General features: G+C 37.5%; 1 protein-coding gene across 3 annotated transcripts in view; it reads right to left on the reverse strand.

The window, feature by feature from the left end:
* Window positions 1-215: 215 nt before the first annotated feature.
* Window positions 216-14,448, reverse strand: part of PTPRQ (protein tyrosine phosphatase receptor type Q) — a 117,285-nt gene continuing 103,052 nt past the window's right edge. For all 3 annotated transcript variants that reach the window (XM_052774661.1, XM_052774663.1, XM_052774662.1), the window contains 8 exons: window positions 13,719-13,809; window positions 12,230-12,306; window positions 9,616-9,750; window positions 9,378-9,503; window positions 7,076-7,224; window positions 5,130-5,265; window positions 1,353-1,476; window positions 216-1,060 (listed from right to left, as the gene is read on the reverse strand). In XM_052774661.1, the coding sequence (XP_052630621.1) occupies window positions 1,023-1,060; window positions 1,353-1,476; window positions 5,130-5,265; window positions 7,076-7,224; window positions 9,378-9,503; window positions 9,616-9,750; window positions 12,230-12,306; window positions 13,719-13,809 (876 nt within the window). In that variant the 3' untranslated portion in view covers window positions 216-1,022. The remainder of the gene's footprint in view (window positions 1,061-1,352; window positions 1,477-5,129; window positions 5,266-7,075; window positions 7,225-9,377; window positions 9,504-9,615; window positions 9,751-12,229; window positions 12,307-13,718; window positions 13,810-14,448) is intronic.

Consider the following 14,448-nt stretch of genomic DNA (forward strand, 5'->3'; position numbering starts at 1 on the left):
TTTATTAAATCTCCAAATGTTAGTTCCCATACTTTTCAGTGTCTACAGTGATTTGCCAAACCTGAGGAAGGAGCAACAACTTTTTTACGTGACAACTCTGTGTTATAGAATAAATTGTTATTAAGTTTTGAGTAACCTTTCAAAATACTGAACAATGTTATATTCAAGAAATGTGATTGAATTATAAACATTCTATTACTCAAGTCAATCTAACATGTGTTGTAATATATAATAAATTCATAGTTTTACTTTGTTTTATCTGCTTGAAAAAGTAGCAGGAATGTAAAATACTTTCTTCAGCACTGAACATATGCAATCACCATTGTATATTTAAAAAAAACAACCCGCTGATTATAAGATGGCTTAAATAGCCCCAAGTGTCCCTGAAGAGCTACTGTGTGCTGTGTAAAAGCTGAATAATCCTCCCTATGTCAGAAGGTGACTCTTCAGCTGTTCAGGATCATGAGCTGATATGCTACCACTCGTAAAAAAAGATTCAAAACACAAGAACATACAGTTAGGTAAAGATCACTGTGATGGTATTGGAATTAATCTGCAAGAGTTGACAACATTGAAACCAATCTAGCAAGAATGATTCAAGGAACTGTAGCTTTTACTTAAAACCAACACACAAAGAACACAGCAAATTCACACCAAAATAAGTTCAATGGGAATATGAAATTTTTACATCATATTTGGCTCATTTTTCTTCTTTTACAAAGGTAACTGGAAAAAAGGAGTATGTTCAAACACACTTTCTATTTAAATACATACTGAATGCAGTATTCATATAACACCAGAAGTGTAGTCTGTGCAAAAGTACTCCTAATCATTATTGCTCAGTGATCTGCATAAAATACTTTAACATATTTATGAAGGCACATTGATAGAAGGAAAGATATTTCAATCATCTGTGTGTGTTTTAATCACCAAAATAGGGGAATTCACTTTGGCTCCTGTGCTTAGAAAAATATGACTTTGACTTTCAAAATCTCATTATCTTTAATATTTAGTCTGAGTATTTACATGGTCGTTTCTTCCCATTCAAGCTCCACATCACCTACAAAAGAAACAGATATATTACATTAACCTACCTCATAAACAAATAGTAACTAATGGCAGATAACTGTTTTGGCTGAACTTAAAAGGTCTCGCAGGGAAAAAAGTGGAAAGAAAGCTTGAGCAATGACTATTACTATGAAGGAGACTGAAGAGCAGCAAAATGCTAGAAATTTACACTTCTGAAGCAAAAAAAGTATGTCAAAGTTTTTTTTTTTCTTCTTCTTCTTAGTCAGACAAGTCAATGCACCTGCTATGAAAAAATAATTTTGAGACAATCTGCATCTCCTTACCTTCCATGGCATCCAGAGAGTCCATCTTTTGCAGTGCTGAATAATTTACAAAACATATGGGCTGACTACTTCCCTTGCTTGTCAACAGATCCAATACACATTGATGCAAAAATATATATTGTGCCTGTAAGATGTGAATTTAAAGACGTTTGATTAGAAGAAAAATGTAATTCTAAACCCCCAAAACTTTTAAGTTTTTTATATAACATCTAGATGTTCTTAAAGTAACTGCAGTTTAGCTCATCAATCGCAGTACTTCGATGACCATATCATATATGCCCGATCTGATTTCATTCATTATGAGGCATAATGCATTAAAATTTGTCAAAACATGTTAATCCTTATGCCCAGTAAGATATATGAAATTAAACTAATCATAACTGAGACTAATAGGGTGTTCCACAACTTTCTGTAAAGGTTTGTTCTGTGAAAAGACATTTGATTACTTTTTGCCACCAGATTCAGACTGAAGAAACTGAACTACACAAATGTTATATTTAGGTAAGGAAATTTTCCTCTTTCTAGCATAGAGAAAACCAGCAGGGTGCACTCAAATGCAAAAGTTCAAGTAAATCTAAATCTACATGTTCTAGGAGCATGCACCATTGCTAAGAGCAAAAAACCACATTATTTTTAGTGATACTTCTTGAACTGTAGCATCACTTTTAACAGACTATAATGCAGAGAGTGGGCAACTGAAGTTAGTTTGACACTTCCAAGGACATAAAGTAACTCTGGGTAATGATTGCTGAAAAGAGAAAAACAAAATAAGGCAATGTAAGAATGAAATAAAGAATGAAAGAAAAGAATGAAAACAGAAAGAAAATTAATGGATTAAGCATATCTTCACATAGGAGAAGTACTGTGCATGCAGATGCAGAAAATGAGCCAGATCACAGTATCACAATTTGTTCAGATTGGAAAAGACCTCTTGAGATCACATAGTGCAACCCCCCACTGCTCAAGCTGGGTCAGCTAAAGCACATTGCTCAGGACCTTGTCCAGATGGGTTTTTAGTATCTCCACAGATGGAGATGACCAAAATAACTAACTCCCTTGACTTTTGCACAGTTAAATACATTAGTGTAATTTTTCTGCTCAGTAATTGCTATTTTGTTTCAGAACTGCCATCGATTTTCAATTCAAGTGTCTCAGATTTATAAGAGAAATTTGCTTACGTGTGTATGTTTTAGGGTCACAGCTCCAGAGCCACGGGTAATTAAAACAAGACTTTCACAGGCCCCTGAAGTACACAGTACCATTACACCTTTCAATAGCTTGCTTACTGAAGCAATAGCATGGCATTACTTCAAACTAGCCTTTCTACTTGACTTGGCAAGATGATAAACTTTAACAGATCCACTGGACAAATATGGATGTCTAGAATGAAGGTCTTAAGTTTCAGTGGAGTTTAGATTGGTTACTCCAATTCAGAAGGCAGACTCTGAAAGCTCCATAATCTCTTGCACTCACGCAGCTACTTGTGAGCATGCAGCAATGACCATCTTTCTGGGTTTGTCAGGGAGAGTGAAGCAGGATACCTGGGGAATGTATGCGTGACAAGTTATTTTCCCAGTTGGAATTAATGACATTCTTAATTAACTGAAAGCCTTTTTATGATTGGAAGTGGGAGAAAGAATAAAAAAGTTCACTAACGAGTAGGTTATGCGCTTTACACGTAGTCGAGGGGCAGGCCTTGGTACTGTACAGGCCACCACGCAGAGTACCAGGATTTTGAAATTATATCTACATTAGGGAATTAAACAGTGTCTGGGTACATAACCAGCTGGTGGAACCTGATCACCCAAACTACTTCAAATTGCTTGGATAGTCCCTCACATAGTTTCGATCCACTTGAACCAGCACTATCTCAAATAATTTCCAGGTGTGTTTCAGGAGTTACTGCAGACTAGGGGTTGTTCCCTAGAGAGATCTTGTGAAGAGAGTGGTAACTGCAGAGGTGTTTAATTGCACAGATGTGGGCCATTCTGTGCCCATGGGCTAACAGTAACAGAGAGTTGGCAAAAGGAAAACTATTTTGAAGCTATAATCAAGCAAAAACCAGGTCTGAGAACAACCAGTTTTTATTTATTTTACTCATAGATCTTACAGACAGTTTGACTGAGGGACCTCTAAACTGAGTTCTGGGAAGGAATTGCTCCTCTCTTTATATCTTCTGCGCTGATCACATAAAAACTGAACCATAGACTACTTAACAGTGTTTTATAACAGAACTGTCAGAATAGCTTGGCTACTGAATCTGCCATAAAAATTTACAAGATTTGGTTCCCGTGGGGCAAGTTTTGTTGCTGATCTGCCTTTTGTAGTCTTGCAAACATGAGCTAGAAATGACCCGGACAGAGAACAACCTGTCTCAGGATTTTGCATGTAGCATATAGATCAATACTTGATCTGTTTGGAAATCAGAAATATGAGACCATCATCTTCTATTGCATTTTGGCACATCTTTTCTTAGCCTTTTCCAAAATATGCAAATGAAGATGCACATTTTAAAAACATACACTGATCTTATCAAATGTCTCACTGTTTTAAGATTTTATTTTGGGGGTGGTCCCATTAAATTGTCTTCCAGCCTCCGCCTTATTGTCAGACGATTCTCTTTCTAGCCAAAAGTGTAAAACAACAACCAAAAAAAAGGTATTCCCAGAATTCATCATCACAGGAAAGTCCTGGCAATTGTTTAGCTGCATCAAGACTCCAAAAAGAAAAATTGAAAGCAATTGGTAATCAGACAGCACCTTACAAGAAACAGCATGACAGAGTATCACCAGAAGGTCTCAAAAAAACTACTGAAGTGCAGTTGCTGAAGAGAGGTTAACTGCTCTTTGTATATTCTGACATGATATAGAACAGCAGAATTGCATTCCTAATGGAACAAGTCTCCTTATATTAAAATCAGCTTAAATCCATCAGTCATGTGGAAGTTCATCCTGAAACTGCTCACCCATACTGAGAAGTTGGTAAGTCATGCTGTAGGCTCAAAGGCTTCAGGCAGCTGCCTTGGGTTAGACCTGGCCTGCAGGAGGCTTATGCCAGAAGCCTTACGCAAATACAGCTGGATTTCCATTCCACTGGGCATTCAGGATCAGCTTTAAATTCTGCTATTACTCCTTTACATATACCCAGATCTCCAGATACAGCAGAGGTCTTCCTTACCAGCAGGTCATCACTAACTTATATCCATACACAATAAGTCTGCCAGAAATGCACTTTTTTAGACCCAGACCCCACCATTGCCTTGATTTTGCAAACTCTGAAGTCTGTGCTTAATTCTATTGTATGTGTTATTTTATTTGAAGCAGTTTAAAAAGAATCAAGGAATCATTAATGAGGTCAAAGGTAAAGTTAAAAGTTTGGAGGACTATGCTACATATACATACACAAAAAAATAGAGTTAAGTAGTAAATAAAGTCAAATTAAGTAGTGCATGAGCAAATCCATTTTTTATTTAACAACTGTTCTTCAACCAAAACTTGAAATGAACTTTCTCAAAGTCTGAGAAATTATGATTCAAGTTCTAAAACCTAAATATCTCAGCACTCTTTCAGCACTTGTCAAGACTGTTGGCCAAATATACTGAAATAGATACAAACCATACACATCTGTACAATGCTTGAAATCCAAATAGAAGCAGAATTTGGTTGAAAATGTATTTGACAGCTGATTGTTACGAGCTTTCTAGTCTTGTTTTGAAGGAGATCAGATGATTAACTTTTTAACAACAGGAGAACAAATAGTTAAATAAGTAAATCTTACCAGATTCTGTACCATACACATTCTTTCACTTCTTAACTCAGCTACAAGTCCATAGATATCCACAAAATCATGGTCATCTACATGTTGGGTTAAATGGTCAAGTGCAATATAAACACCTGTTCTTCCAACACCAGCACTGCAAACATAATACACAAGATAAAATAAAGTTTTTATGTTAATTTTTCAGTATAAAATATTTTCTTAGAATATTCTGGTTAAATTAAGTTTATTGTGAAAAAAAAACTTCAGAAAAAATTTAATCTTTTTCAGTAGTTACTTTTCTCTGTGTGTGTGTGTCTCCTTGCTGATTGGGATCAAGTGAAATCTGGATTTGAGCCATGTTGTGATCTTGATTTTACAAGGGGTTGCATTGGACAAATGAGATATATCTAAACCAAGCCTGTATAAGTGGAAAAATGGTCCTACAGCTCTTCTGTGAATTTTCTAGAGCTCATTAATTCAAAGAAAAAAAATCACAAGATTTTGTGAAATCATACCTGGATTCTGTGATGCTTTTGGTATTTGAGACAAAACAACATGGGATCTAGCAAAACATCTAAAAGAAAATACTTTTAAAAGGAGGATGAGCGTGCAAGACACGCTGGTAGCTGGTGGTGTTTTATTTAAAGGTTTGAAAACGAACAGGATTTTCTCAAAATCACTATCAGACTTCCCTGCAATTGGTGTAATAAATGCAGGGTATATCATTGCAGATAATCAGGAAATGTATAGCAAAACTTTCTTCAACCTGCAAGATCTAATGAGCAGAAAGTAATGAATGAGTTTTCTGGATATGAGAGCACATAATGCTGCTTTATAACCATCAGGAATTTGAGCACAGGTGGAGTATCTGGCCCATGGTGGTCCCTTTACGTATCTGTGTTGTGAAAAGGGGATAGGATTCGTTGCAGAGGGGCCCCAGAGAATATAAGTGTCCTCAAAATGTGAAGACCGTGTAGTTCTCTCCTGTAATAGTCTCTGGCCCCTGCAGTAGAGGGAAATGTCAAACTGTCAATGATAACAATATCAAATAAAACGAGGCTTTATCACCCATTGTGGTGGCACCTGTAGGATACCGAGGACAAATAAAAAGAACTGCCATGCATGATAAACTGGACAGTTAGGGAAGAGATTTGTGGCACCAAACTCAGCTTTTCCTTCCACATATTTCCAGACTCGCACTGAGTGAGAATGAGACAAAGAATCAATTGCAGACCTCAGAGTTCAGATCGCTATTTTGGAGTGTGCCCACTCATTCAGTGGGAACACTGACCTGCATATGAAATGCAGACACACTCACCACTTTCCTGAAGACTTAGCCTTCCCCACACACTTACTCTTTGAAATAGCAGTTTAAGGGTGTTGAGTATGAAATCAATGGGAACTATGACAGCTGAACACCTCTAACCACCAGACCATTTATTTAAGAGCCTAAATATAGATTTTAGCTGCTTACAGGCATCCAGCCTTGAAATCTGGCATATGCAAACCCTTATTCCTATTTGTCATTCTCTGTGGCTCCCAAACAGTCTCCTCCTTTTGCTAAGTGACATGTACATTTTAAATACAGTTTTTAATACTTATTTCTTAAAATAAGCTATAATTATAATAGAAGTAATTAAAACTAACATGTCATTTACTATTCCTCTTCTTATGATAAAGCGGAAAATTGAGATAAATCCAGCAGTACCTTATGGTATTCGTTGAATTAACTGTTTCATTGGCATCACCTCAATGGGATTTCCATGAATGGAAGAACAGACACACTTTGGCATTTTCCCTCCTAGAAAGGACTAAGGAGCACTGCTAGACAAACCTTCACTGCTGTCTGTACTAGAACCATACCTGTGCACTCAGTTTTCATTGTTCTTCTGGCAACTTCCCTGAGCTTTAATATGCACTTGAAATTCTAAGATACTAAATGATGATTTGGTGAATATGCTTACCTGCAGTGAACCACCATCGGTGTATTATCGTGTGCTCGACTTGCACGGATAAGTTTTACAAAATGGATAATTGGTGCAGTAGTTTCGGGGACTCCATGTTCTGGCCAAGAAGTAAAGTTACACTGCCGCACCATCATGCAGTCTCCATGCTGAAAAATATAAAATAAGGCAGTTTTCACAGAAGAAATGTGACAGAAGATCCAGTAAGCTACATGTAACCTTCTCAGCAATTTCATGTAAAGAAGAAAGTCAGAATAGCATAATAATTGTAAGATGTACTTGTATCAATGGATAATTTGCTGTGCACAGATCTTATGGCAGGTTTTTTGAGAGATGACACCAAGTCCATTTTTCAGGAAGTATTAATGACTTCAGCAGTCACTCTCCATTTGACTTCAGTCACTGTATCAATGTAATTTGTAGACTACAGGTTGAAGTTTCTTTAGCGCATTTACAAGTTTAGTGAACTGGTTCAACAATTTGTTTAGGAAAAAGCAGCCATTCTAAGACTGATCTTACAAACACACATACATTGGTAAACACAGATATATTTTCTAAGTGTTTGATGCCCTCTCAGTCAGAGCAGCAGCAATAGTAACTCAAAGAAAAGAGCAGGTTATGATCTGATATCTAAATTAACTATGAAGGACGCAAGAATAAAAGCACAGGATCATGGCAAAGGCCTGTCTAAACCAATATCCTGTTTCCAACAGTAGTCAAGGAAAAATCTTAGGGAAAATTATAAAACATGACAACAATGTATCTATAGTTCCACAGAATATCCCTTCCATTCTTAATAGTTTGTGACTTGTGAACTGCCTCAGTCAGAGGTGGTATCTCGATATTTAATAGCACTTGTCAGAATTTTCTTCTACTAATTTATTCAGATTTTATGAAGCCCTGTAAGTTTTTAGCACTCACAATATCTTACAGTAAGGGGTACCACAGTTTAATCAACTGTTGTGTAATGAACCAGTTTTTTTTTTTTTTAACTTTTTTTGAACCAACCACTTGCTCTTTTCAGATTGCAAGAAACACACTGAACAACTGTGAACAATTATGTGTGGCAACTGCTTTGGGTCTGTATTTTTTAAATTGATCATCATAAAACCAAAAGAGAAGTGACTGTGGATGCAATATGGCAATAATTGTGAATGATTTGCCTCACATATGCTTTTCACCTTCACTGGAAGATCATCAAGAAGCCATCCATTTGTGAATGGAAGATGAAGTACAATCTTAAAGCCAGCAATATGGCACATTTAATGACATGCTTATAAAGGACATAGCTTCTTGTGCAGAGTAGTTCAGCTATAGTAAATGGATCACTTAGTCAATTTGGGTTACGTTGTCTTTTCTTTTCAGCCTCACCCTGGTTAACACAGGTGACTTCGCATTTTACTTAAATGCATTTTTACTGTAAATAGTCTCTTTTCCAGTCTTGTTTACTCGTTTGTCTTCTCTCACGCGTTTTAAAATGTTCAATTCTCCTGTACTATGCGCACAACACATCCCTATGGGGTGACCACTGAGACAATCCCCTAACTGCTATGTTCCTTTTGTCACATGCATGTGCCACGGGATGGTAACGCACGTATTTGGATAGCTGAGTTCAGGTCCTAGCATCTGGCTGCACTACATACAACACAGGTCAATGTTGGGAGTGCAAAAGAAGGCTGACTTCATCTTGGGTCATTATGCCCAGATTGCTTTCTGAGCCTACCTGCTGGTCTGACTTAATGCTGCGTGCTAATTTTTCCAAAGAGTGGAAACTATAGTTGTGGATCATGACAAAGATGAACATCTATGCTGTACCCCCCACACCCTTCCCAGCACAAAGAGTGGGAGTAATACTGATGATTCTCATTTATATTGGGTGAATCTCCTGGGGGTGGAGGCCACTACGGCTGGTGGTACAATGCAAAACAGCTGCGCTGCACCAGAGAATCTTGCCCTTTAATCTGAGAGGGATACATTCAAAGGGATTTGTCTGATCCCAGAATGGTTAGGATTACTCCTTTCTAGAAGAGACAACTGAGGTGTCCAAATAGAAACTTCACCTCCCACAAGACCAGAGGTTCAGTAACCTTGATAGGCCCTTCATGGCATGTTGGACAAATATCTGAGCTCTTTGTGACAGAAACTGGAGAAAATCCTCAGGAAAAAAAAAAAACCAGGAATGAAAACAAAATGCAGGAAAACCAGGCAGTACAGTGCACTAAAAATGGTGGGATGGAGCACATCTGATGTTCTTTGAGGTGTTGGATGGGTTTTATTCAATCAGCTTCCGGTTCTGGCTTACCCTTTCAATTTTTAGGTCTCTGATGGTCCAGTCTATCTGAATATCTTCCATCAATTTAGTAATCACTATATCCCCAAACACAGTCACTGGTTTATTATCTTCTGGCCAGTACTGATGACATCTTATCTGCAGTGAGATGATTACTAATTAACAATGATCATATTATAATCTTGACAGAAACTACATATAGAATTTCCTATTATATCAAATGCTGTTAGCTGGTACACTGATAACTTACCCGTCCTTTTTCAAAACATTGTGTAAGCATCACAAGTGTTTTTGCTCTTGTCTCCCACACCATTCTCCAGAAATCACCCACTGTTCCTGGCAATGGTCCCTGAGTTGCAATAAATTCATTTGGACATAAATAACCCTAAGAAAAAGAAGATATTTAATACATAATGGTTAGAAGGGAAAAAAAGAGTTTGCATGTGACTCATAGTTGTGCCTGTAGCTACCATGCCTAAGGCTAAAACCTTGTCAGACATACTAAACGAATTGCCATAGGCCTGGCTAATCATTGCATGGCAGATGGCCTTGGAAACCTAAGGAAGTAATGACATTTTTTCCACCATGTAGATCAGTTATGAACCAATGCTCTAATAAAGTTTGGGGAATGATATCCTAATAGAAGTGCATTTAGCAGAGGAATTACAGGGACATCAGGTCAGTAATTCCCATGTAAAAATATCTAAGCCTTCATATTAGCCTTACTGCAGATCCAGCCAGAGGCCACCAAGAACTGTGTCAGGAGGTGGCCAACAAAGGAGAATTAAATAGTGCTAAGGAGCAGTGGAGCCAGAGAAACTAAAGAGCTGTCTGAGAGCTAGTGCAAGCTATACACCACACTGACGACCTCGTCCTTCCAGTGATCATCAGGGATCTGCTGTAACTCGGGGATGGAGCTTACTCAAACAAATCACCTCTGATAAAAGGTCTTTGAGAAACCTACTGTAGGGGTTGACTTTTATTTTAGTGTTGGCTTCTCCTGTTTAGTTCATTTATAAATTGATGTAAAACTTGGGGAGAAGAAAGTTTGTTGAAAAAACTCTGTGTAAATGCTGTCAGGGCATGGGTTCTCATGGATCTGTTTCCTCAAAGAAACCAAGCATACCCTACAGGAACTCTTATGTACTACAGAAAGTCCAAAATAACAATAGCAATAATAGCAATAAATTTATGCTGTAGAGCTAGCAGTCTATAATATCACAGAGTTCTGCTTATTGCTCAAAACAACTGACACAGTGGTTTATAGCACCACTGAAGATCCTTGTTGGAATTATAGCCCTATAATTCACAGCTGCCTGTTACTTACTCCATCTATAATATACAGAACAGGTGGCAGTGAGAAACTATGTTAATCCTTCCTAGTTTAAGAGTGAGGTGAGAAACTAGAGTTCAGGGATGCAAAGCTCACAGTTCAGTTACTGAATTTTTCTTGTTTAACCAATGAAAATAAAAGTAGCAGCCAAGTTCCAGTTTGTTAAAACTATATACAACACCTCTCTTTCCCTCTCTTTGTATGTATGCATATGTATATACACCTAGATAAATAGGTACATAAATACACACATGCACAGATGTTGTATATTTACAGCTATATGCATTTATATATTTACACATCCATGAATATGGAAAGTGAGAGGATATAAAGGGGAAAGATTTAGCCCTGAGAAATGGTAACATTACGGTTGTCTCTTCACTGATGAACGGTGACCAAAAGCGAGATGCCTGTATGCAGTAAAGACATGCAAAATCTCAGCAGGGAACACTCTCTGCAGCTGGCTTTTGCTGCAGCTTTTTGGAAGTTGCTGTTAGTGTTCCCTGCCTAAGCCTTGGCATGTCACTTAGTGACAGGAAGGGTAAAGCCTAGGCCATGCTGCAAGCTGTCTGGTCTCCTTCTCAGTGTATAGTCCCAGCGTCAAGTAACAACGTGGCATGGCTCTTCCTGTCTGCTAACTGTCAGAGTTAGGACATTCTATATAAAGGGGATAAATAGCTTTTGCTAATGAGAGAGGAAGATGCTCTCAGCTCTGTTGCTTATTCTCTGCGAATGTCTCTTAGTTACCTGGAAATAACTACTTCTACTTGCTATTGTGTCATCTGTTTAGACTACGGTCTGCATGACTTGCTATGTGTTTGAATAGTGCTTAGCGTAAATCAAGTCTTGACCTCATGTGAGACCACCAGCCACTGCTACAACAAATTAAATGCATAATTATAAGTCACACTTTGAGCTTCAACACGACAAAAATGAGATACAAATATAGATGAGGAATTTACTGAGAACACAATTAGAAAATGGAAGGTCTAGGAAGAAAGCTGAGGATGAGAAATACAATATTAGTTTCTTCTTCAAGAAGCCTATTTGCATTTTCCTCCATCGTAACTTTCACAAAATAATAAGGGGCATACTAATCCCTCTCACCAAAATTATTAACCATTTCTATGAAACTTTTCAGTTCAGTTATCTTTACATTGTCCTGTTCATATACAATAGCTCCAGTGCCTGAACTAAGAGACCAAACAATGCCTGCCTAAAAAATTGACCTTAGTGGGAATTTCACTATTGTTTTTAACGATAATGGTATGAGACAATTTATAGAAAGTAATTTGCTGGACACAGTTTTGATTATTACTGAAAATCATTGCTTAGCAATGAAAATGGGATAACTTATAATTTTAACTAGTCATGTTCAATGCCACAGGAGTCACTTGAACAATGCCATGGCAACAGTAGCTGTAGTGAATGAAAGAAAAATCAGAATCCTGTTCTTCTTGCAAGTTATTTTTTGACTCTCTTGTCTACCAGAAAATAAATATACTAAAAATGTGAGAGACTTTCTACTTACAGACACGTAGCTGGCATTAATGTAGTCAGATCCAGGAATACCAGCATCAGGCATCAGCTTTACTCTGTTGTTATTATCTATTATGGAAATAAAGTCTAGTTAACTAAAAGATTTGTTCAAAAGCCATAGATGCATGTAACAAGTGTTTCCGGAGTGCTAAGAAATCAAAAATACTGTTATTGTTGCTAATCTAAAAATACTTGACATAGTAGAACACTAATTACAAAGGGAATTTAACCAATTTCCATTACTGTATGGTCATCCTCTAATGTCCAAACATATTTTAATATAATACTTTTTAATTAAAATGGTGAACATGCCCAAACCTCCGATTTGATGTATGTATGGGAGGATCCTCTGCCTGAAGGTAGCCCGTGTACTTTAAGCCATGCTGTTCTAGCACAGACAACCTCTGTGTGAATCAGACGGCAGGGTCAGGGGGCTGATAGTCTTTCCTATATACTTGCTGCCCAGGTCATAGATTTGAGCCAGATCCTGGCACTTTTACATACTTTTACTTCTCTTACATAAGGTAAGTTCATTATTACAGAAAACCCCCCCAGTGATTGAGGGTTTCTGATTTGGGCCCATGGTATGTATGTAAAAATGACAAAAACCAGGAAAGATGTCATATGTGAATAAGTAAATGCTGAAACCAAACATTCCAAATTTTGATGTTTGGTCCTCAACTTAGGAAGAAAAATTAGAATACAAAGTTAAAGATTTATGAAACTTATCTGTTTATATTTCATTGCATGTCATGAATATAAATGTTTAGTGACTGTAACTTAGAGTATGTCTTGAACAAGGCAGTAGATAGCAGGAACAGCTGCTCTGAAAAGTTAATAGCACAGAATGTAGCATTATTAACCAAGGAATGCCATGCTCCCCATCTCACATCACAGTTAATGCCTAAAATAATAATGACATTTCTTGTCTTATTAACTGAAAAATGAAGCAGTGTTGAGTACAGAGAGACAGACTGCTGTCTCCTGTGATAAAATCTAGCCTTGGCTTATAAGTTATCATACAGTCACTCTGATCTTCTGTGGAACCTTTGCAGCACATGTACACATATCCACAAGAAAGCATACCCAGGCTCCTGAGGTAGCTGAATGCACAAACATGTGGATTTTATATGTTTAAAAAAATTACTTCTCACTAAAGGGAAAAAAAATGAGGAAGAATGTTAAAGAGTTTGCTACATGGCTTGAATTACAAAGCTAAGAAACTACTGAGGCTACAGTTTCTTGCACCTGCATATTAAAGCTTGTGAGAGCAAGTTGAAAGCTACTTGCAAATAAAACTGTCTTTAAAAAAACACAATGAAAAGACAGATTACTTGACAGAAAATTATTTCATAATGTGGACATGATTGTACCGCCATTTCAAAGGCAGATCAAACAAAAATACAGTTGCATTCCAAATATATGCTGCGCTGTTGAAGGTAGAGAGCAAAATGGAGGAGTTGATCAGTAAACACACATACATGGCTTTATGTTTGGGAAACGATTCTTAGACCTGTTCCAAGGCAGATCAGCATCAGTTGAAGCAAGGTCTTCAAGAAACTTGGGAAGTTCCTGTAGAGGAATAAATGTTTGTTAGCAAACCTTTGCGTTTCACCTTCAGTGAATATAAAAAATGACACAATCATCCAGTAAGAGGAAGAGTTCTTCAGTTCTGCAACAGAGTGCAGAACAGCTGGAAGCATTCCACCTCACTGTCAACCCCAGTTACACCAGCAACGGTAGATGCAGCACTGCAGACAAGGCTGTCAAGTTGAACAATTAAAGCTTACATGAACTTTCACCTTCACAAGTCTCGATAAAGTCAGCCTATCACCTTTTGTAGTTCTTTTCTGTCTTTTCATGAAGTCACATGCTTGGTTACCATGCCCTACTGACTCAGCCTTACTCTTGAATAATGCCTTTTCCTGACTCCTGTAGCTTGGGAGAGTTCTTGCCACAGCATGAGAACTGATGAGAATTTAATTAAGTCGAGACAACTGGCAATTAGCTATTGTTCACAGGACTGTTTGTGAGAGGGGTGGGAAGAGTTATTTTGGGTTGTACTGCAGTTTCATAACTGGTCATTAGTGCTATTACTGAAGGGCAGAGATGGATAAATCATTCATATTGAGGAACTTATTTGATGGGGGTGTTTGTGTACATAAATAGGTATAATTTCCAAAGCTGAGTAAAAGACAGGAGAGAAATTCA

Source organism: Harpia harpyja, chromosome 23 (assembly GCF_026419915.1).
Source record: "Harpia harpyja isolate bHarHar1 chromosome 23, bHarHar1 primary haplotype, whole genome shotgun sequence".
Taxonomy (NCBI): domain Eukaryota; kingdom Metazoa; phylum Chordata; class Aves; order Accipitriformes; family Accipitridae; genus Harpia; species Harpia harpyja.